The 23367-nt window shown below is 40.1% G+C and overlaps 1 protein-coding gene across 3 annotated transcripts in view; it reads right to left on the minus strand.

The window, feature by feature from the left end:
- The window catches only part of LOC311291290 (uncharacterized protein), a 174510-nt gene extending 160359 nt beyond the window's left edge, over positions 1–14151 (minus strand). For 2 of the 3 annotated variants that reach the window (XM_084410223.1, XM_084410224.1), the window contains exons 1-2: positions 14053–14151; positions 12649–12810 (exon numbers count right to left, since the gene is read on the minus strand). In XM_084410223.1, coding sequence (XP_084266349.1) covers positions 12649–12810; positions 14053–14071 — 181 coding nt within the window. In that variant the 5' untranslated portion in view covers positions 14072–14151. Of the gene's footprint in view, positions 1–12648; positions 12811–14052 lie in introns of those variants that run through there. The other variant, XM_084410225.1, reaches the window with a different exon arrangement.
- Positions 14152–23367: the final 9216 nt, after the last annotated feature.

Genomic DNA, 23367 nt, shown 5'->3' on the forward strand with positions numbered 1-23367 from the left:
GAAAAAGCGGCCAAAAAAGTCCCATTGACTTAACATGGGGAGTTCTAAAAACATTTGAATCCCAACCGACGTTTTCACACACACAGACTCCAAAGGGCCTGTCACCCCTGCATCTCTCCCTCTCTCTCTCCCTCAGAGGATTTATATTATCAAGCAACCAATAAGTAATGGCCTAAAATCTTCATAGCCACACCCTGGCAACCAGTTACAGCACCCTAGCAACCACTAAGAGCTCCCTAGCAACCACCCTAAACCAAAAAAAATACATTTTTACATTTTTTTTTATTTTTTAAAGCAATATTACACTCGTGGCCTTGTGATATCGCTCCATGCTTGTGCGTATTCGGCCATAGGCACGAGGCCGGAGGCCGAGTGCCGTACTGAAGGCACTCGTTATTAAAGATTTTAATAACTCTATAAAAACTCCATAGTAACCATCTTTGACAACTACCAACCACTTAGAAACACCATAGCAACTAAAAAAAATACCTTAGCAACCATCCTGAACACCCTAGCAATGTCTAGAAATGCTCAAGTAACCACCAAAAATACCGTAGCAACCACCCTGAACACCCTAGCAACTGCCTAGCAACCACCCAGAACACCTAGCAACTGCCTAGCAACCACCCAGAACACCCTAGCAACTGCCTAGCAACGCCCTAGCATCCACCCAGAATACCATAGCAACTGCCTAGCAACACCATAGCAACCACCCAGAACACCCTAGCAACCACCTAGCAATGCCCTAGCAACCACCAAAAATACCCTAGCAACTGCCTAGCAACCACCCAGAACACCATAGCAACTGCCTAGCAACACCATAGCAACCACCCAGAACACCCTAGCAACCACCTGGCAACAGCATCTTGCTAAAAACATGCTAGCAACATGCTAATCATGCTAGCATTATGTTATCAACATGCTAATCAAGCTAACATCATGCTAGCAACATTCTAATCATGCTAGCATCATGCTAACAACATGCTAATCATGCTAGCATCATGCTAGCGACATGCTAATTATGTTAGCATCTAGCTAAAAACATGCTAGCAAAATGCTAATCATGCTAGCATCATGCTACCAGCATGCTAATCAAGCTAGCATAATGCTAATCAAGCTAGCATCATGCTAGCAACATGCTAATCATGTTAACATCATGCTAGCAAAATTGCTAATGATGCTAGCATCATGCTATCAACATGCTAATTAAGCTAGCATCATGCTAGCAACATGCTAATTATGCTAGCATCATGCTAGCAACATGCTAATCAAGCTAGCAACATGCTAATAAAGCTAGCATCATGCTAGCAACATGCTAATCATGCTAGCATTATGCTACCAACATGCTAATCAAGCTAGCATCATGCAAGCAAAATGCAAATTATGGTAGCATAATGCTAACAACATGTTAATTAAGCTAGCAACATGCTAATCAAGCTAGCAAACATGCTAATCATGCTAGCATCAATCTAAAAACATGCTAGCAACATGCTAATCATGCTACCAACATGCTAATCATGTTAACAACATGCTAATCATGCTAGCATTATTCTAACAACATGTTAATCATAGTAAATCATCCTGGAATGTGGTAAATCGTAGTAAATCATCTTAGAAAAATAGTAAATCGTGGTAAATAATGCTAAAACGTGGTATATCATGGTATCACAACATGGTAATTGTGTTAGCATCTGCCCAGTGGCGAATTTTGCCACTGCAAGCACCACTTCACATTTTCTTCAGGAAATGTACATTCTAGTTATTATTATTATTCTGGACAAAAGTTTGGCGCGTAACTCGCCCCGCACCGTTTGTCACAGACCCCTGAGTGAGGTGTCAAATCGACCGGCTCATTGAGGAGAGGTGTGCTATGACTTTTCTAAGCGATCGGGTGTACGATGTTCGCACAGCAGACGAAAAAGCGGCCAAAAAAGTCCCATTGACTTTACATTGGGAGTTCTAAAAACATTTGAATCCCAACCGACGTTTTCACACACACAGACTCCAAAGGGCCTGTCACCCCTGCATCTCTCCCTCTCTCTCTCCCTCAGAGGATTTATATTATCAAGCTTTCAATAAGTAATGGCCTAAAATCTTAATAGCCACACCCTAGCAACCAGTTTTAGCACCCTAGCAACCACTAAGAGCTCCCTAGCAACCACCCTAAACCAAAAAAATTTTTTTTTTTACATTTTTTGTATTTTTTAAAGCAATTTTACTCTCGTGGCCTTGCGATATCGCTCCATGCTTGTGCCTATTCGGCCATAGGCACGAGGCCGCAGGCCGAGTGCCGTACTGAAGGCACTCGTTATTAAAGATTTTAAGAACTCTATAAAAACTCCATAGTAACCATATTTGACAACTACCAACCACCTAGTAACACCATAGCAACTAACAAAAATACCTTAGCAACCACCCTGAACACCCTAGCAACGTCTAGAAATGCTCTAGTAACCACCAAAAAACTCTAGCAACCACCCAGAACACCCTAGCAACTGCCTAGCAACCACCCAGAACACCTAGCAACTGCCTAGCAACCACCCAGAACACCCTAGCAACTGCCTAGCAATGCCCTAGCATCCACCCAGAATACCATAGCTACTGCCTAGCAACACCATAGCAACCACCCAGAACACCCTAGCAACGCCCTAGCAACTGCCTAGCAACCACCAAAAATACCCTAGCAACTGCCTAGCAACCTTAGCAACTGCCTAGCAACACCATAGCAACCACCCAGAACACCCTAGCAACCACCTGGCAACAGCATCTTGCTAAAAACATGCTATCAACATGCTAATCATGCTAGCATCATGCTAGCAACATGCTAATCAAGCTAGCATCATGCTAATCAAGCTAGCAAACATGCTAATCATGCTAACATTATGTAAATCATGCTAGCATTATGCTAGCAACATGCTAATCAAGCTAGCAACATGCTAATCATGCTAGCATTATGTTAGCAACATGCTAATCATGCTAGCATTATGCTAGCAACATTCTAATCAAGCTAGCATAATGCTAGCAACATGTTAATCATTCTAGCATTATGCTAGCAACATGCTAATCAAGCTAGCAACATGCTAATCATGCTAGCATTATGCTAATCATGCTAGCATTATGCTAATCATGCTAGCATTATGCTAATCATGCTAGCATTATGCTAACAACATGCTAATCAAGCTAGCATAATGCTAGCAACATGCTAATCATGTTAGCATCTAGCTAAAAACATGCTAGCAAAATGCTAATCATGCTAGCATCTTGTTAAAAGCATGCTAGTCATGCTAGCATCATCCAACCAACATGCTAATCATGCTAAAAACATGCTTATCCTGCTAGCATCATTCTAACAACATGGTAATCATAATAAATCATGCTGGAATGTGGTAAATCATAGTAAATCATCTTAGAAACATGGTAAATCATGGTAAATAATGCTAAAATGTGGTATATCATGGTATCACAACATGACAATTGTGTTAGCATCTGCCCAGTGGCGAATTTTGTCACTGCAAGCACCACTTTACATTTTCTTCAGGAAATGTACATTCTAGTTAGTGGTGCTTGCTGAAAGCAAGGCATCACTATTGTTATCCTCCATACTTATTATTATTATTATTTTTATTCCACTTTTTTTTCGGCGCGTAACTCGTCCCGCACCGTTTGTCACAGACCCGTGAATGAGGTGTCAAATCGACCGGCTTATTGAGGAGAGGTGTGCTATGACTTTTATAAGCGATCGGGGGTACGGTGTTCGCCCCAGGGGCGAAAAACGGGCCGAAAAAAACGCATAGACTTAACATTGCAAAAAACTTTGACGAGTCATAGCTCTGAGCGAGGATGTCGCAAAAACATGTAATTTGCCACATTTGAAGAGGCTGATAGGCCCTGTAAGAACATACATCACAATGGGGTAAAAGTTGCACCCCTGGGGGGCAGGAGCTGCCCAAAGTTGCCCCATTGACTTACTATGGGGAAGAAACTTCCCATGAAACACACATGCTTTTCCTACTATGGTAAATTGCATAGGGATTTTGTATTGCACATAGCTCTGGATCACAATGTCATAGAGACAAGGGGGCGGTCTCATTTCTCTCAGATGACCAATCAGTCTCTCAGGATCATTGTGAAGCTATCAAGCCACGCCCTAGCAACCATTTAGAGCACCTTAGCAACAAGTCCCATAGACTTCCATTGAAAGAGATCAAAGGGATATCTCCAGACTGAATTGTAATAGAAAAATGGGGGTGGTCTCATTTGACTCGGGGCAGCAAAAAGCCAATCATGAATCACCTCAACACCTCCTAGCGCCTCCCTAGCAACCATTGTCGAGCACCTTAGCAACCACAATCCAAAGAGGGATATCTTCCATTCTGAATGTCACAGAGGCATGGGAGTTGGTTTATATCATTCATAGTGACAAGAAGCCTTTGGAACTGCATCATTGGCAGCTGCCAAGTAACTCCATAGCAACCAAACAGAGTACCCTAGCAACCAAAATCCAAAGAGGCATATCTTCCATTCTGAATGTCACAGAGGCATGGAAGTTGGATTATATTATTCATACTGACAAGAAGCCTTTGGAATTTCATCATTGACAGCTGACAAGCCACTCCCTAGCAACCAAACATAGTACCCTAGCAACCAAAATCCAAAGAGGCATATCTTCCATTCTGAATGTCGCAGAGGCATGGGAGTTGGTTTATATCATTCATAGTGACAAGAAGCCTTTGCAGTTTCATCATTGGCAGCTGCCAAGCCACTCCATAGCAACCAAACAGAGTACCCTAGCAACCAAAATCCAAACAGGGATATCTTCCATTCTGAATGTCGTAGAGGCATGGGAGTTGGTTTATATCATTCATACTGACAAGCAGCCTTTGGAGTTTCATGATTGGCAGCTGACAAGCCACTCCCTAGCAACCAAACGGAGTACCCTAGCAACCAAAATCCAAAGAGGCATATCTTCCATTCTGAATGTCGCAGAGGCATGGGAGTTGGTTTATATCATTCATAGTGACAAGAAGCCTTTGCAGTTTCATCATTGGCAGCTGCCAAGCCACTCCATAGCAACCAAACAGAGTACCCTAGCAACCAAAATCCAAAGAGGTATATCTTCCATTCTGAATGTCGTAGAGGCATGGGAGTTGGTTTATATCATTCATACTGACAAGCAGCCTTTGGAGTTTCATGATTGGCAGCTGACAAGCCACTCCCTAGCAACCAAGCAGAGTACCCTAGCAACCAAAATCCAAACAGGGATATCTTCCATTCTGAATGTCACAGAGGCATGGGAGTTGGAGTTGGTTTATATCATTCATAGTGACAAGAAGCCTTTGGAACTGCATCATTGGCAGCTGCCAAGTAACTCCATAGCAACCAAACAGAGTACCCTAGCAACCAAAATCCAAAGAGGCATATCTTCCATTCTGAATGTCACAGATGCATGGAAGTTGGATTATATTATTCATACTGACAAGAAGCCTTTGGAATTTCATCATTGACAGCTGACAAGCCACTCCCTAGCAACCAAACATAGTACCCTAGCAACCAAAATCCAAAGAGGCATATCTTCCATTCTGAATGTCGCAGAGGCATGGGAGTTGGTTTATATCATTCATAGTGACAAGAAGCCTTTGCAGTTTCATCATTGGCAGCTGCCAAGCCACTCCATAGCAACCAAACAGAGTACCCTAGCAACCAAAATCCAAACAGGGATATCTTCCATTCTGAATGTCGTAGAGGCATGGGAGTTGGTTTATATCATTCATACTGACAAGCAGCCTTTGGAGTTTCATGATTGGCAGCTGACAAGCCACTCCCTAGCAACCAAACAGAGTACCCTAGCAACCAAAATCCAAAGAGGCATATCTTCCATTCTGAATGTCGCAGAGGCATGGGAGTTGGTTTATATCATTCATAGTGACAAGAAGCCTTTGCAGTTTCATCATTGGCAGCTGCCAAGCCACTCCATAGCATCCAAACAGAGTACCCTAGCAACCAAAATCCAAAGAGGTATATCTTCCATTCTGAATGTCGTAGAGGCATGGGAGTTGGTTTATATCATTCATACTGACAAGCAGCCTTTGGAGTTTCATGATTGGCAGCTGACAAGCCACTCCCTAGCAACCAAACAGAGTACCCTAGCAACCAAAATCCAAACAGGGATATCTTCCATTCTGAATGTCACAGAGGCATGGGAGTTGGTTTATATCATTCATAGTGACAAGAAGCCTTTGGAATTTCATCATTGACAGCTGACAAGCCACTCCTTAGTAACCAAACAGAGTACCCTAGCAACCAAAATCCAAAGAGGGATATCTTCCATTCTGAATGTCGCAGAGGCGTGGGAGTTGGTTTATATCATTCATACTGACAAGAAGCCTTTGGAAATGCATCATTGGCAGCTGCCAAGCCACTCCATAGCAACCAAACAGAGTACCATAGCAACCAAAATCCAAAGAGGGATATCTTCCATTCTGAATGTCACAGAGGCATGGGAGTTGGTTTATATCATTCATACTGACAAGAAGCCTTTGGAGTTTCATCATTGGCAGCTGCCAAACCACTCCATAGCAACCAAACAGAGTACCCTAGCAACCAAAATCCAAAGAGGGATATCTTCCATTCTGAATGTCACAGAGGCATGGGAGTTGGTTTATATCATTCATAGTGACAAGAAGCCTTAGGAATTGCATCATTGGCAGCTGCCAAGTAACTCCATAGCAACAAAACAGAGTACCCTAGCAACCAAAATCCAAAGAGGCATATCTTCCATTCTGAATGTCACAGAGGCATGGGAGTTGGATTATATAATTCATACTGACAAGAAGCCTTTGGAGTTTCATGATTGGCAGCTGACAAGCCACTCGCTAGCAACCAAATAGAGTACCCTAGCAACCATTTAGCAAACGGTATATCTCTGCATCAGAACATCGTATAGAGATGGGAGTTGGTTTATATCATTCATACTGACAAGAAGCCTTTGCAGTTTCATCATTAGCAGCTGACATGCATCTCCATAGCAACCAAACAGAGTACCCTAGCAACCATTTTACAAGACCTACATCTCTGCATCAGAATATTGTATAGAGATGGGGGTTGGCTCATTAGTTTCAGTTGTAAAACAGTCTGTAAATATCACCATGGTAACTGTGTATTCACACCCTAGCAACCATTTAGAGCCACCTAGCAACCATATTGCAACATATAGAAGCCATATTTCAGCTCCACAACATCGTACAGACATGGTTGTTGGCTTGTATGCAATCATGTACAACACCCTAGCAACCGAGTGGCGAGTTTTGCCGCTGCAAGCACCACTTCACATTTTCTTCAGGAAATGTACATTCTAGTGTTGTGATTACTATTCACCTAGACAAAACTTCGGCGCGTAACTCGCCCCACACCGTTTGTCACAGACCCCTGAATGAGGTGTCAAATCGACCGGTTTATTGAGGAAAGGTGTGCTATGACTTTTATAAATGATCGGGTGTAAGATGTTCGTCTGTCGGGCGGAGAATTAGCCGAAAAATTTCCCATAGACTTAACATAGCCACAAAATTTGCAAAATCATATCTTTGGCTCAGAAGGTCATAGAGCCTTGGGGTTGGGCTCTTTTGATTCGTCCTATCAAGCAGCCAATACGTAGTGGCATAACAACTTCATAGCCACGCCCTAGTAACCAGTTACAGGCCCCTAGCAACCATTGAACAACATTTACAAGCCATATCTCAGCAACAAAACATTGTAAAAACACAGAGTTGGCCATTTTTTGACCCAGACCTGCAAATACTCTTTAAATATTACCCCATAAACTGTATAAACAAACCTTAGCAACCATTTGGAGTACCCTAGCAACCGTACAAACACATGAATGAGCTATATCTCAGCACCAGAACATCGTATAGACATGGGGGTGTGCTTGTTTGTTTCGGTTGGGAAACCAATCTGTAAATATCATCATGGTAACTGTGTATTCACACCCTAGCAACCGTTTAGAGCCACCTAGCAACCATATTGAAACATATAGAAACCATATTTCAGCTCCACAACATCGTACAGACATGGTTGTTGGCTCGTATGCAATCATGTACAACACCCTAGCAACCGGGTGGCGAATTTTGCCACTGCAAGCACCACTTCACATTTTCTTCAGGAAATGTACATTCTAGTTATTCTTCTACTTCTTATTATTCCGGACAAAAGTTTGGCGCGAAACTCGCCCCGCACCGTTTGTCACAGACCCCTGAGTGAGGCATCAAATCGACCGGCTCATTGAGGAGAGGTGTGCTATGACTTTTCTAAGCGATCGGGTGTACGATGTTCGCACAGCGGACGAAAAAGCGGCCAAAAAAGTCCCCATTGACTTTACATTGGGCATTCTAAAAAAATTCAAATCCAAACCGACGTTTTCACACACACACCACTCCAAAGGGCCTGACACCCCTGCGTCTCTCCCTCTCTCTCTCCCTCAGAGGATTTATATTATCAAGCAGCCAATAAGTAATGGCCTAAAATCTTCATAGCCACACCCTAGCAACCAGTTTCAGCACGCTAGCAACCACTAAGAGCTCCCAAGCAACCACCCTAAACCAAAAAAAAACATTTTTTTATTTTTTTTATATTTTTTAAAGCAATTTTACTCTCGTGGCCTTGTGATATCGCTCCATGCTTGTGCCTATTCGGCCATAGGCACGAGGCCGCAGGCCGAGTGCCGTACAGAAGGCACTCGTTAGTAAAGATTTTAAGAACTCTCTAAAAACTCCATAGTAACCATCTTTGACAACTACCAACCACCTAGTAACACCATAGCAACTAACAAAAACACCTTAGCAACCACCCTGAACACCATAGCAACGTCTAGAAATGCTCTAGTAACCACAAAAAACTCTAGCAAGCACCCAGAACACCCTAGCAACTGCCTAGCAACCACCTAGAACATCTAGCAACTGCCTAGCAACCACGCAAAACACCTAGCAACCACCCAGAACACCCTAGCAACTGCCTAGCAATGCCCTAGCATCCACCCAGAATACCATAGCAACTGCCTAGCAACACCATAGCAACCTCCCAGAACACCCTAGCAACCACCTAGCAACGCCCTAGCAACCACCAAGAATACCCTAGCAACTGCCTAGCAACCACCCAGAACACCTTAGCAACTGCCTAGCAACACCATAGCAACCACCCAGAACACCCTAGCAACCACCTGGCAACAGCATCTTGCTGGCAACATGCTAATCAAGCTAGCATCATGCTAACAACATGCTAATCAAGCTAGCATCATGCTAGCAACATGCTAATCATGCTAGCTTTATGCTACCAACATGCTAATAAAGCTAGCATCATGCTAACAACATGCTAATCAAGCTAGCATAATGCTAGCATCATGCTAATCAAGCTAACATCATGCTAGCAACATGCTAATCATGCTAACATTATGCTAGCAACATGCTAATCAAGCTAGCATCATGCTAGCAACATGCTAATCATGCTAGCAAAACATGCTAATCATGTAAGCATCTAGCTAAAAACATGCTAGCAAATCCTAATCATGCTTGCATTATGCTACCAACATGCTAATAAAGCTAGCATCATGCTAACAACATGCTAATCAAGCTAGCATAATGCTAGCATCATGCTAATCAAGCTAGCATCATGCTAGCAACATGCTAATCATACTAGCATTATGCTAGCAACATGCTAATCATGCTAGCAACATGCTAGCAACATGCTAATCATGCTAGCAACATGCTAATCAAGCTAGCATAATGCTAACAACATGCTTATCATGTTAGTATCTAGCTAAAAACATGCTAGCAAAATGCTAATCATGCTAGCATCTTGTTAAAAGCATGCTAACAACATGCTAATCATGCTAGCATCTTGTTAAAAGCATGCTAGCAACATGCTAATAATGCTAGCATCATCCAACCAACATGCTAATCATGCTAACAACATGCTAATCCTGCTAGCATCATTTTAACAGCATGTTAATCATAGTAAATCATGCTGGAATGTAGTAAATCGTAATAAATCATCTTAGAAACATGGTAAATCGTGGTAAATGATGCTAAAATGTGGTATATCATGGTAGCACAACATGTTAATTGTGTTAGCATCTGCCCAGTGGTGAATTTTGCCACTGCAAGCACCACTTCACATTTTCTTCAGGAAATGTACATTCTAGTTATTATTCTTATTTTTATTCTGGACAAAGTTTGGCGCGAAACTCGCCCCGCACCGTTTGTCTCAGACCACTGAGTGAGGCATCAAATCGACCGGCTCATTAAGGAGAGGTGTGCTATGACTTTTCTAAGCGATCGGGTGTACGATGTTCGCACAGCGGGCAAAAAAGCGGCCAAAAAAGTCCCATTGACTTTACATTGGGAGTTCTAAAAATATTTGAATCCCAACCGACGTTTTCACACACACAGACTCCAAAGGGCCTGACACCCCTGCGTCTCTCCCTCTCTCTCTCCCTCAGAGGATTTATATTATCAAGCAGCCAATAAGTAATGGCCTAAAATCTTCATAGCCACACCCTAGCAAACAGTTTCAGCACCCTAGCAACCACTAAGACCTCCCTAGCAACCACCCTAAACCAAAAAAAAATGTTTTTTACATTTTTTTGTATTTTTTAACGCAATATTACACTCGTGGCCTTGCGATATTGCTCCATGCTTGTGCCTATTCGGCCATAGGCACGAGGCCGCAGGCCGAGTGCCGTACTGAAGGCACTCGTTATTAAAGATTTTAATAACTCTATAAAAACTCCATAGCAACCATCTTTGACAACTACCAACCACCTAGTAACACCATAGCAACTAAAAAAAATACCTTAGCAACCATCCTGAACACCCTAGCAACGTCTAGAAACGCTCTAGTAACCACCAAAAATACCGTAGCAACCACCCAGAACACCCTAGCAACTGTCTAGCAACCCCCCAGAACACCTAGCAACTGCCTAGCAACCACCCAGAACACCCTAGCAACTGCCTAGCAACGCCCTAGCATCCACCCAAAATACCATAGCAACTGCCTAGCAACACCATAGCAACCACCCAGAACATTCTAGCAACCACCAAGAATACCCTAGCAACGCCCTAGCAACCACCCAGAATACCCTAGCAACCACCTAGCAACACCATAGCAACCACCCAGAATACCCTAGCAACTGCCTAGCAACGCCCTAGCAACCACCCAGAACACCCTAGCAACCGCCTAGCAACCACCAACATACCTTAGCAACTGCCTAGCAACACCCTAGCAACCACCAAAAATACCCTAGCAACCGCTTAGCAACACCCTAGCAACCACCCAGAAAACACAAGCAACCACCTAGCAACAACCAAAACACCTTAGCAACCCACTAGATAACCCCCAACAACTTTTTAACTTTAAACTACTTTAAACTTCAAACTAATTTAAACTTTAAGCTAATTTAAACTTCAAACTAATTTAAACTTTAAACTACTTTAAACTTCAAACTAATTTAAACTTTAAACTACATTAAACTTTAAACTAATTTAAACTAATTTAAACTTTAAACTAATTTAAACTTCAAACTAATTTAAACTTTAAACTACTTTAAACTTCAAACTAATTTAAACTACTTTAAACTTTAAACTAATTTAAACTCCAAACTATTTTAAACTTCTTCAAACTTTCTGGTCCAAACTTTCTCAAGCCAACTTAAAGTTTGTCTCGACGAACTTTTGCATCTAGTTTATAATTGAGGAACATACTTATGTGGAGCCAAAGGACCGGAGATTGCAAAAAAACAAGGGTTAATGTCGGGATAGCTTTTTCCAGGTGGAAAGAGTTGATGCAGGAGAAATCTTTCAAATGAGACGCTGAACTTGCCTGCTTTCTTCTCAACAGGTTAGTCAACATTATGGTCTAAATTACAATTTTCATTGCTTGGTCGCTTCTTTGCCTTTGGAAACTTTCAATTCTATCAAACACCCGTTTGTTTGTTGTGTCAAGTTGCAGTTTGTTTGAAATAACAAACCTGTTCACCCGAAGGAAAACTCGATGAAGTGCTATTAGAAGACATCTTGTAATAGCTTTTTGGTACATAACGGCTACCAGAGAAGCAACACGCATTTGAAAAAGAGAGGCGCTGTAGAGCACTATTTGTTTGAATGCAAAATACTATTTCACCGCTAGATGGGAGAAATTCCTACACATTGTCCCTTTAAGGGCCGTTCACACTAAACTTCTCCTTCCATTGACTTCACACACATGTGAAAGTGTGACACAAGAAACACAAGATCAAGTGAATTTCACTGCGAGAAAGAACACAAATGTTTGCAGTAAAGTAAAACATTCGTACATTTTGGAATTATTACTTTTTGTTATATGTTTGTACAAATATGCACAAAATTCAGGTCAAATTCTGGTAAAATTCTTACAAATTGTAAACCATATATAAAATAAATGTAAAATAAAACAGTTAAAATATTTGAATTGAGTTTGACCTGATGTTGACAATCAATATGAAACCTCCCTTTACTGACCATTTGAATAAACTTTTGCAGCCATTTCATAGTTGAACTGATTATCTAAAAGTGATGAAGTGCTTGAATGTTTCTAACATGAATGTTCTTCAGCATCATGAATGAATGTAGAATAAACACCAACCTCTTTGTTCTTCAGGATCTTCAGTGTGTTTCATTCTGCAGGGTTCTGGATCACTCATGTTCTCACTGTCCTCTTTAATAAATTCAGTCTTTGCAGATTTCAGCAGTGGGAGGAGCTTCACTGATGATGTGACTGCTGTGGGAGGAGCTGATCTGCCAAAATCTAAAATATATCAGTTACAGTTTTTTTTTTTTTTTTTTTTTGTGGCTTATGGACAACAGAATATAATAATGTAAATTCTCCCAAATATAAATAATGGTAAGAAAAACAGTTGAAAGCATAAACAGAAATAAACAGAGGCTACATATAGTAACCATCAAATACCCTCAGTCTGCTGACACCAATGAAATGAGCTTTACGTGTCAATTTACAGGAGATCTGAAGACATCAGCATAATAAATGAGGTGAAAACAGGAACTATTGTCATGAAATAAAGAGTGTTTTCAGCAGATCTGTTAATATTGATGAGCCTCAGACTATCAACACTCATTCAACAAGCCATTCAGGATCATCAGCAGATCATCTCACTTTATTCTAAGTGTTTGCTGTTAGAAACACATTATGTGAGTCAGGATAGATGACTATAAAGCTATAATGAACTATACTGAAAGACAACTATATTAAAAGACAATACTGTATCTCGCAATATTACACACATAAAACATAAAATATGGCAAAAACAAAAACACTGTTGACACTCAGGTAGGCCTAACTACCCTACTAAACCATAAAATGTTCCAATATAGTTCGACATTTTAATAACTAGGCTACATTCATTGCAATAATGTAATTAGAGATCATTAACGTGTTACAGTTTTGTATAAGTTACTGTTCAGAAACTGACAATGATTATAAGTTCAACAACTGTATTAAAATAAAGAGCACCACAAAACAATATTGTTTAGTCTATATCAAACTGTATTCATATTTATCTAGGCTATAGACCTATTAGCATTTATGTAGCCTATAGCCTAAGTTTAAAATAGCTCACGTGGCTCACTATTGGCACAAAGTATTATTTACAAAGTATTTATCAGTATCTGTTCCTGTATTAACAAATCTGATCTGCTAAAGATGTGAAAAGAGTAACGCTAGACATAAAACGGTAGCAGCAATTCCCCTCACAGATCTCAAAGTTTAACTCTTCACTCGACATTCAGTAACAGTTCTCACACAAACATCGAGACAATCACACAAACGAACACAAAATCGCTCAGGTCTGAATGAACTGAACATATTCTCCTCATGCTCGCTGCTGCTGCACTAAATGTTTATTTCAGTAGGAAGACGCCAGAAAAGACGCACAAATATCGCTGTGATCGATGAAAACAATACAGAAATGAGTCTGACGCTTAATCAAACTGTATAAAGTGTGTGTGATGGTTGTGTAAATATGAAAAATACCGTGAACTGCTCTCCTCATCTCAGAAGACTCGAAGCTGAAACTGAAATGAGGAGGAAGAGACGTCGCGAGCGAGCGGTGGCGTCATCGGCCTCCAACGCATGCGCGAACGGAACACCCCCGCAGCCAATAAGGGCCACTGATAGAGTTCATCCTGTATTTTACTGTATTTTAATGATTATTTAACTGATGATGTAGAATAATAATACATCAACGAACATCATAATATATTCAGCACGTGGTTTCAAAGGTTGTTAAATACATACATTAGCCTAAATCAGTTCATTTGATCACCTAACATGCATAATTTAATTGCCTCAAAACCTCAAAGCCATTAATAGGTTTAGGAAGGATGGTTGGAAAACAAGCATATATGTGGAGAAATAGAAACTGTAAGCCATGCTCTAATCGACTGTTTATGTCATCGTACAGAAAGAAATCTCATGAACTCAGAGCTGTTGGAAGTTTTCTAAAATCATTACTTTGCACTAAGAGACAAAACTTTTTTGCACTTTTTAATTCTTCAAATGAACTGAGGAGCTCAGCAATAGACCATTGTAGCGACTACCCAGCCGGCACATGACCGACCTTCAACGTTGAAATATGGTTTGACACAATGTTTAATGCTTAACGGTTGAAAACCAACCGGTACATGACCAACCTTCAACGTTGAAATATGGTTGAAATAATGACAGTTGTTGTTTCAATGTTGAAACCACGTTCAAATAATGTTTAATGCTAAATGGTTGAAAAAGGGTAATAAAAACACTTATAAATCAACTTTGATTTTTTTTTTTACAAGATCTATATGTTGAATATCTTAATGTATGTACAGAATAAATAATTTCTGCCTTTTAAATTATTATTAAGATCATCATTATTAGTAGCCTGACGTCGTCATACTCAATTCTAGTCAGAATGTGAGTCTGATACTTCTCCATTGAGCTTTGATTATGGGGCGTGTTTCAACCGAACCAGGAAAAAAAATTCCTCTGCACTCAATTGGATAGACCTACAACCAATCAGAGCAACGGAGTAAGTGACGTATGTTTTTCATTCATGTTTCCGATCGCGGTTCTCTGTTCCTCTTTTAAAATTAATGCGCTGTCGATATCTTCTATAACAGACGCCATGGCGGAATCTACACATGATGTTTTATAAACAAATTTCAGGAGGAGCACATTCAAATAATCAATCCAATCAACCGTCTATCAGCATGAGAGGAAAGCATATATTTATTCACTCGGTCAACTCACCTAACATGACAGTTTTCAGCATCCCTGCACTCACTCTTGGCTTGTTCTTCCACAGCCAGGAATACCGAGCCCGAAGCCTCTCCTCAGACAGCACGCCAAATATGCATTTATTCTATCTGACTTATTTGTAAGCGTGAACTCGTGAAATCTCAATTCTTCAGCGGCAGTCATTTGAATTCAACCCAAGCGCTCGTTGATGACGTGGATGATGACGTTACCGTTGCTTATCTGTCCATCATCGTATAAAGCCCGCCCTGACAATTTGATTGGTCCGAACAATTTTTGTTCGGGCATAATAGCTCCTCAACGGAGCGAGTCCAGACCGAACTTCCCGACCAAAAAATATTGTGGGCGGGGTTCGGGCTGGCACCCAGGCTACATTATTAGGGGTTCAAGCATGAAATGCTGAAACCCTACTGTAAGGATTTGTAAAACACATCGTGCAGGCCAAACCATAAGGCCTAGAGACTTGAAACCTGGCCAGATGGTAGGCCTCAATTTGGGGACAACCTATCAGAGTATGACCCCGAATGGCCCATAGGTGGCGATACAGCAACCAAAAGTTCAAAATTGCTCATAACTCTTAGACCGTTTGTCCCAGGATCAAGTGCCTTATATCGTTGGAATCCGTGGCTCAAGGCGGACAAAATGGCTATCTCTGATTTGCTTGCCCTTCAGGCTCCAATTTCGAGTAAAATGACATTTTTTTGAAAAACCTATTTTTGCTAACTTCTCCTAGGTTTTTGGTCCGATCGGAACCAAACTACTGCAAGAATATTCTCTGGAGTCTGACAATCAATAATCATCCAAAAAAATCTAAATTTAAATTAACGGTCGATAAGGGGAACCAAAATATTTGATGGCACCAGGGCCACTTTTACTAAAACGGTTATAAATTGTGAACGGAAAGAGATTTTTTTGCTAAACTTGGGATACATCTTCCTGAGCTCAATCTGAGATCACTTGAAAAAAATCGCAACAATTGGCCACTAGGTGGCACTATAAAACGGTAATAACTTGTGAACAGAAAGAGATATTTTCGCAAAACTTGGGACACGTTCATGAGCTCATTCTGAGGTCACGTGAAAAAAAATCATGACAATTGGCCACTTGGTGGCGCTATAAAATGGTTGTAACTTGTGAGCAGAAAGAGATATTTTCACTAAACTTGGGACATATTCATAAGCTTAATCTGAGTTGACATGAAAAAAATCGTGACAATTGGCCACTTGGTGGCGCTATAACAGTGAAAAAAATCATGAAAATAGCTATAGGCCTAAGCGCTCCCAACCGTTAGTCTACTGAAAATTGGCATGCAGTGTCTTTGTCCAGGGTGCCATGATAGTCTATGAGAACATGTATCTCAAAAAACTCAGTATATGTCATTGGCACAATGCCTTGAAGGAGCCTTAGAAGTTTCAAGCCAGTGTTTTTTCACAGACTCCTGAATCCTTGCCGAGTCCAACAATACCCAAACATGCCAGGTTTCGCCTTATGGTTTTTGTAAGTGTCACTTAGAGCTTTAAAAAATTGTGGTTATCTTCAAAGCCGTTAGTCCGATCGAGACAACAACAAAAAAACTGACAAAAAAATCAATTAAATCCAATCAATTTCACCCATGGATCATTTTGATGCTCTCACATGTTTGAAACGAACAATGATGGATTGTGATGAAATTTGTTTTGAATTGGGACTGGCGAATCCCCGTCCATACTGTCAATGACCGTTCGCAAAGACCCGCCCACTTTAGTTGCTGTTGCTATATCTGACAAGCGACGCCACACTCACAGACACACCAAGTTCTCACGCAGTGAAAAATACATTGCAGATCAGAGAGGAGACTGCGCGCTGACAGACAAGTACTTTTGACATGAAACAAAGTCTCACCTTTCAAATGTAGTCATTTTTTAGAGACATTTAAGCAATAAATACCGTTTTGTGACTCTTTAATGTGTCAGACAGATCGCTGTAGACTCAAGGCTCAGTTAAAGCTGCTCGTGAACCGATCATCTCTTCCTTCTAGTTAATTTATAGCATTAAAATAATAATGAATGAACATAAAAGGAATGTTGTTTTAAAGTGCTAAGACGTCAGTACACTTTGTTTTTCAAATTTAAATCCTCCAATGTTAATCTACTAACTCTCCTGACTGCTTTGTGGGACAAAATGGCGGATTATGATTAGTCAGATCGCCTGTCAATCAAACTCCCTGCGAAGGGTCAATTGAGAATGCCCGTGCGCACTATCCTGATCTAATCGACAACTTTGCAATTGCACATAGGAAAGCCCGGAAAATCCCGCTATAATGTAAGAGAGCATCTTTTTCATGTATTTGGACCTAGAACTAACAATGTGTTATGGTGCGCTGTCACCAGTGTGTTTTTGTTGTTGTTTTTTTTTTTGTTTTTTTTTGGTGAGCGTAGGCTACTCCTGATTTTGTTAGTCATCTCATCTATTATATGCTGTGTATGATCATATCCTGCCCTATTCATGGTAGCCTACTCGCGGACATTGCGTCATCAATGTCATCAATTGCGTCATCAAGGGGCCCTCCCTTGATAATCCTACTTAAGGGCCCGGTGTTGGCTCGTTACGCCACTGAATATAATTGTCTAAACTCCTTATCAAAATTACATATTTACAACAAATTTGACACATATATATGGACACACTTTGAGTACTACTAATAAAAGTGGTGGAGATCAGGCAAGACTGTAAGAAGACTCAGGCAAAAAGGTGCTATAACTGTAAAAACGCTTTAAAACCATATATTTCCTATGGTAAACTGCCTGTATTGGCTGTAAATTGACTTTTTCATCTATGATGGCAGTTGTTAAATGCTTGCTAAATAAAACTTAATGTCTTTTGATGCTTGTGTGCTTAAAGGCCTTAAAGGCCTTAACTGCTTGAACCCCGATAAATGCTGCTTGCAGATTTAATTATTTTATTATCATTTTACATTTTTATCATGAAACCTTCTCCTCAGCAGAGCAAGAACAGTCGAAGTTTATTCAGAATTTTAATGTTTAATTAAAACGCCAGGGAACACCTCAAAGTCTGCAAAAGCCAGGAGAGAGGGCTGGCAAAAAGTAGCAGACAATTTAAATCCGTTAGAAGTGGCCATGTTAGATGTTTTTATCACTTATTAGCCTATATTTTTGTATTTTAATAATTGCATAATTATGTTGATCATTGTAATGTCAGAGTCACCACACTAGAACATGGTAACAAATAAAAGTGAAGTACAAAAATATTCTACATAATGGTAATTTTTATTTATATAGTGTCTTTTATAAAAGGCACTGTTAAATAAATGGTTGTCTGATTATAAAAGCAACCAAGAAAAAGGCTGAGAAAAAAAGAAAAAAGATCTTAGTAGCCTACACTGTAAAATCATTTTTGCTGCATTAAATTAAGGCCGTATAGTAATTTTAACTGTTAGATCTTGAGTAATGATGAATTGCTTTGACTTGTGAAAGTGAAAATTTATGTTAATGTAAAAATATTTTGCCATGAGTTATTGATCACATTTTTCCAGAGTGTAGTTCATTGTAATGATATTGGCCCTCATTTATCATTCTTGCGTAGAAATGGGCGTATTTGTTGGCGTAAGATTATGCTTACACTCCTCTCACCACCTGATTTATAAAGCTGTGCGTACCTTTGAAATCCAGGTGTACGCAATACCTGCGCTTGATAAATGCCACGGCTGAAAACGATCGTCATTAGAATAACACGCCCCTATATATTCAAGTCTCCGCTTCCCCCACGCCCTCATTTTACGCCATGGACACACGGAAGACGGCAAAGAAGAGAAACTTGGATGAGCAAATGACCTATCACAATGCATTATTTTACAGCACGTGTTTTGAAACAATTAGCATTTAATTTCGCATCACTTCACATGTATTGGGGTGTACAATAGTGATGATGATGTGATGTGTATGGAAGCTTCAAGCTTGTTTCCACCACTGAATAATAAATAAATAAATAATAATAAATATAATTGCGACTTTTTATCTCACAATTTTGACTTTTTTTCTCACAATTGCGAGGTATGAAGTCAGAATTGTGAGAAATAAAGTCACAATTCTGAGAAATAAAGTCGCAATTGCGAGATATAAAGTCAGAATTACATTATATAAACTCGCAATTATGTGTTATAAAGTCAGAGTTGCGAGATGTAAACTCGCAATTGTGAGATAAAAAGTCGAAATTATCTTTTAAAATGTTTTATTTTGTGGCGGAAACAAGCTTCCATAGATGTGGAGTACCATTCATTCACATTAATAATTGCATGACAATTTGTAATATTGTTCTACTTATTATTGTGATTTTTATTACTAATGATGCTTATTGTTATTTAGAAGAAGAATGTCGTTATTATTATTATTATTTAAAGAAGAAGAATGTCATTTTTATTATTTTGTCAGTCTGAATTATTTTTTGGTCACTGAAAGCCTTTCATTACTGAACCCAGTCCGTGCACACCTGCCGGGCCTAACCCTGAAACGTCAGGTAAACCGCACAGACTCGCAACTGAAGGAATACATATGCCTATGCCATACACTGCAGTTGTCAAGCCCCTCCTGAAAAAGAGCAATCTGGATAAGACCATATTAAGCAACTATAGACCGATCTCAAATCTTCCTTTCATAGGCAAGATCATTGAAAAAGTTGTCTTCAATCAGCTGAACAAATTCTTGAGCTTGAATGGATCCTTTGACCATTTTCAATCTGGTTTCCGACCGCACCACAGCACAGAGAAGATAATAAACGATATTCGCTTAAATACTGATTCAGGCAAATTATCAGTGCTGGTACTACTCGACCTCAGTGCTGCATTTGACACTGTCGTTCATAACATACTTCTTGACAGGCTGGAAAACTGGGTGGGGCTTTCTGGGATAGTCCTAAAATGGTTCAGGTCATACTTAGATGGGAGAGGTTATTATGTGAGTATAAGAGACCATAAGTCTGAGTGGACATCCATGACATGCGGAGTCCCCCAAGGCTCAATTCTTGCACCACTCCTGTTCAACCTGTTTATGCTCCCAATGAGCCAAATAATGAGAAAGAACCAAATCTCTTACCACAGCTATGCAGACGACACACAGATTTACTTAGCCCTATCGCCTAACGACTACAGCCCCATTGACTCCCTGTGCCAATGCATTGATGAAGTAAACAGTTGGATGTGTCAAAACTTTCTTCAATTAAACAAAAGCCCCTTTCACACAGCGCTTTGAACCCGGGAAATTGCCGGCAAATTGCCAGAGCGCCTTCTGTGTGAACGCAAACTCGACCCGGGATTTATGCCGGGATCGATGCCGGGTTGGGGACCTAGTAACATTGCCGTGTTCAGTTCCGGAACGCGCACTGTGTGAACAAAAGCCGTAATAATGCTGTGTACGTAGTGATGATGCTGAAGCCGGGATCGTTCGCCAGCTGTGAAACGGTACATTAAGCACAAGTTTATGATCGATTCAGAGAAAAAAAAATGCACAAGCGTGGTTTCTTGAGAGAGATCGCAGCTCATACGCAAACTTAAGACGCTGCTGAGACATTTCAAGACTCTCTGATTCCGGAAAATCACTGGCAGTGTGAATGAGCCAAAATCAAACGAACCCGGTTCAAATCCCGGGTCACTTTATCCGTGTATTTTCAGGAATCTCTGTGTGAAAGGGGCTAAAGACAAAACTGAAGTCATTGCGTTTGGAAACAAAGATGAAGTTCTCAAGGTGAACGCATACCTTCACTCTAGGGGTCTAACAACTAAAAATCAAGTCAGGAATCTTGGTGTGACACTAGAGTCAGACCTTAGTTTCAGTAGTCATGTCAAAGCAATAACTAAATCAGCATACTATCATCTGAAAAATATTGCAAGAATAAGATGCTTTGTTTTCAGACAAGACTTAGAGAAACTTGTGCATGCTTTCATCACCAGCAGGGTGGATTATTGTAATGGACTCCTCACTGGCCTTCCCAAAAAGACAATAAGACCGTGTCAGCTCATACAGAACGCTGCCGCCAGGATTCTGAGCAGAACCAGAAAATATGAACATATCACACCAGTCCTCAGGTCTTTACACTGGCTCCCAGTTAGATTTAGGATTGATTTTAAAGTATTATTACTGGTATATAAATCATTCAGTGGCCTAGGACCTCAATACATTGCAGATATGCTCACTGAATATAAACCCAACAGATCACTCAGATCACTAGGATCATATCAGCTAGAAATACCAAGGGTTCACTCTAAGCATGGCGAGTCCGCTTTTAGCTATTATGCCAGCCGCAGCTGGAACCAGCTTCCAGAGGAGATCAGATGTGCTCCTACTGTAGTCACATTCAAATCCAGACTCAAAACACTTCTGTTTAGCTGTGCATTTACTGAATCAGCACTGTGCCAATGCTCGTCCGACTGTTTGTACAGTACTGTATTTTATTTTATTTTTCTTAACTGTTTTAATTATTCTTATTTCTTTTATTATTTAAATTTCTTCTATGTAAAGCACTTTGAATTGCCATTGTGTATGAAATGTGCTATATAAATAAACTTGCCTTGCCTTGCCTTGCCTTGCCTTGCCTTGCCTTGCCTTGCCTTACAAATCAAATGCTTGGTAAAGTCACACAAATTAAACACTGAAGTTTATAATTACTATGCTGTTGTTGTTTTTTTACAGTGGGTCATAATATATCATATCTTTTAGTTTGTCAGTGCATTTTGTGGTGTTAGGAATTGTTTTTCTGCGCATTTCCGCACTAACTCAAAACGTGCGTACCCCACCTCCTGAGCTGGCGTAGGATTTGAGCGTGCCGTACGCCAACGTCCATATTGATAAATCTCAAAGTCACCGTGGTTTTGGGTGTACACTGGAAATTTGGTGTACACACTTTTGATAAATAAGGGCCATTGTGTTTTCCTCTTTTGTGCACTTTTACATAATACACCAACACTTGTATCTGTTCCCAAGAAAGTGGTGCTGAAATATGTGCAGTAAGTGGACATTTTCTAACTTTCCAAAGGAAAGAAAGTATAAGACTTTGTAATGTCCATTTGTTTCCATTGCACTGGATAGTTAATAAAGCCTCTCAGATAACTGTCATATGGAGGAACTAGCCTACCTGCAAGTGCATAAATAACTTTACTTCATTTACCGGTATACTTGTATGCTTTATGGCTGCAATATAAGCTGCAGGATTCCTCATCTACAGAAAGGCCTACAGAAGAGTCTGCACAGAGGAGACATAGGCCTACAGGTGGGCAGTGTATAGCCAACTTTTCCTTTTTTATTTGTTGCATGAGGCATGTGTCTAATATCTCTTGTTGCAGGCACTTGACCACTGGCTTTTCTTTACAAAGAACAACTGAAATAAAACTCAAGGAACTAAGCATATTTGTCTTTTATTAAACATTTAATGAAAAGTTTTTTTTTTTTTTTTTTTGGCAGTGTTGTGTAATATGGCACATGCAACAATGTCACAGGCCCTGTCAGGTGTGCAACCCTCAGACTTTTCAGACACTGAAATCTTCCCTTTAGCCAAAGTTCATTTCATTGTGTGCCCTTGTCCTGGCTAGAGCTGCATTGTAACTGGTTTGGGTCAGGGAATGGGGTCATAAAACACCTGTCTGCAGGAACATGTCATAATCACCTATGAAAAAATGCAGTTCTGTTAGGATCAGCATAAGTGTATGTAATACAGTGAGCTTGATATTTAATTGTGGAACTTTCCTTACCACTTTCAAATAATGTGCATAAATCTGAATCTCTGAAAATTCTAAAGTCATGCACAGATCCTGGCCATTTTGCTTTCACATTTGTGATATGGAAGATTTTAGTCAACTGCCTTTTTTTTTTTTTTTTTTTTTTTTTTTTGATATAATATTACTAATCTGGAATATTAAGAATCACAATAGTAAATAGGCTTAATTTTACAGTACAGTTACACTTTACTTACCGAGTAAATTGTCATGTTTTCCTTGGTAACGTTGCAGGACATACAAGGTAAAAAATTGTGACTATATGAAAAAGGGAATTATCAGGTCATATGGTACAA

The sequence above is a fragment of the Rutilus rutilus genome, assembly GCF_951802725.1.
Source record: "Rutilus rutilus genome assembly, chromosome: 1".
Classification (NCBI taxonomy): Eukaryota; Metazoa; Chordata; class Actinopteri; order Cypriniformes; family Leuciscidae; genus Rutilus; species Rutilus rutilus.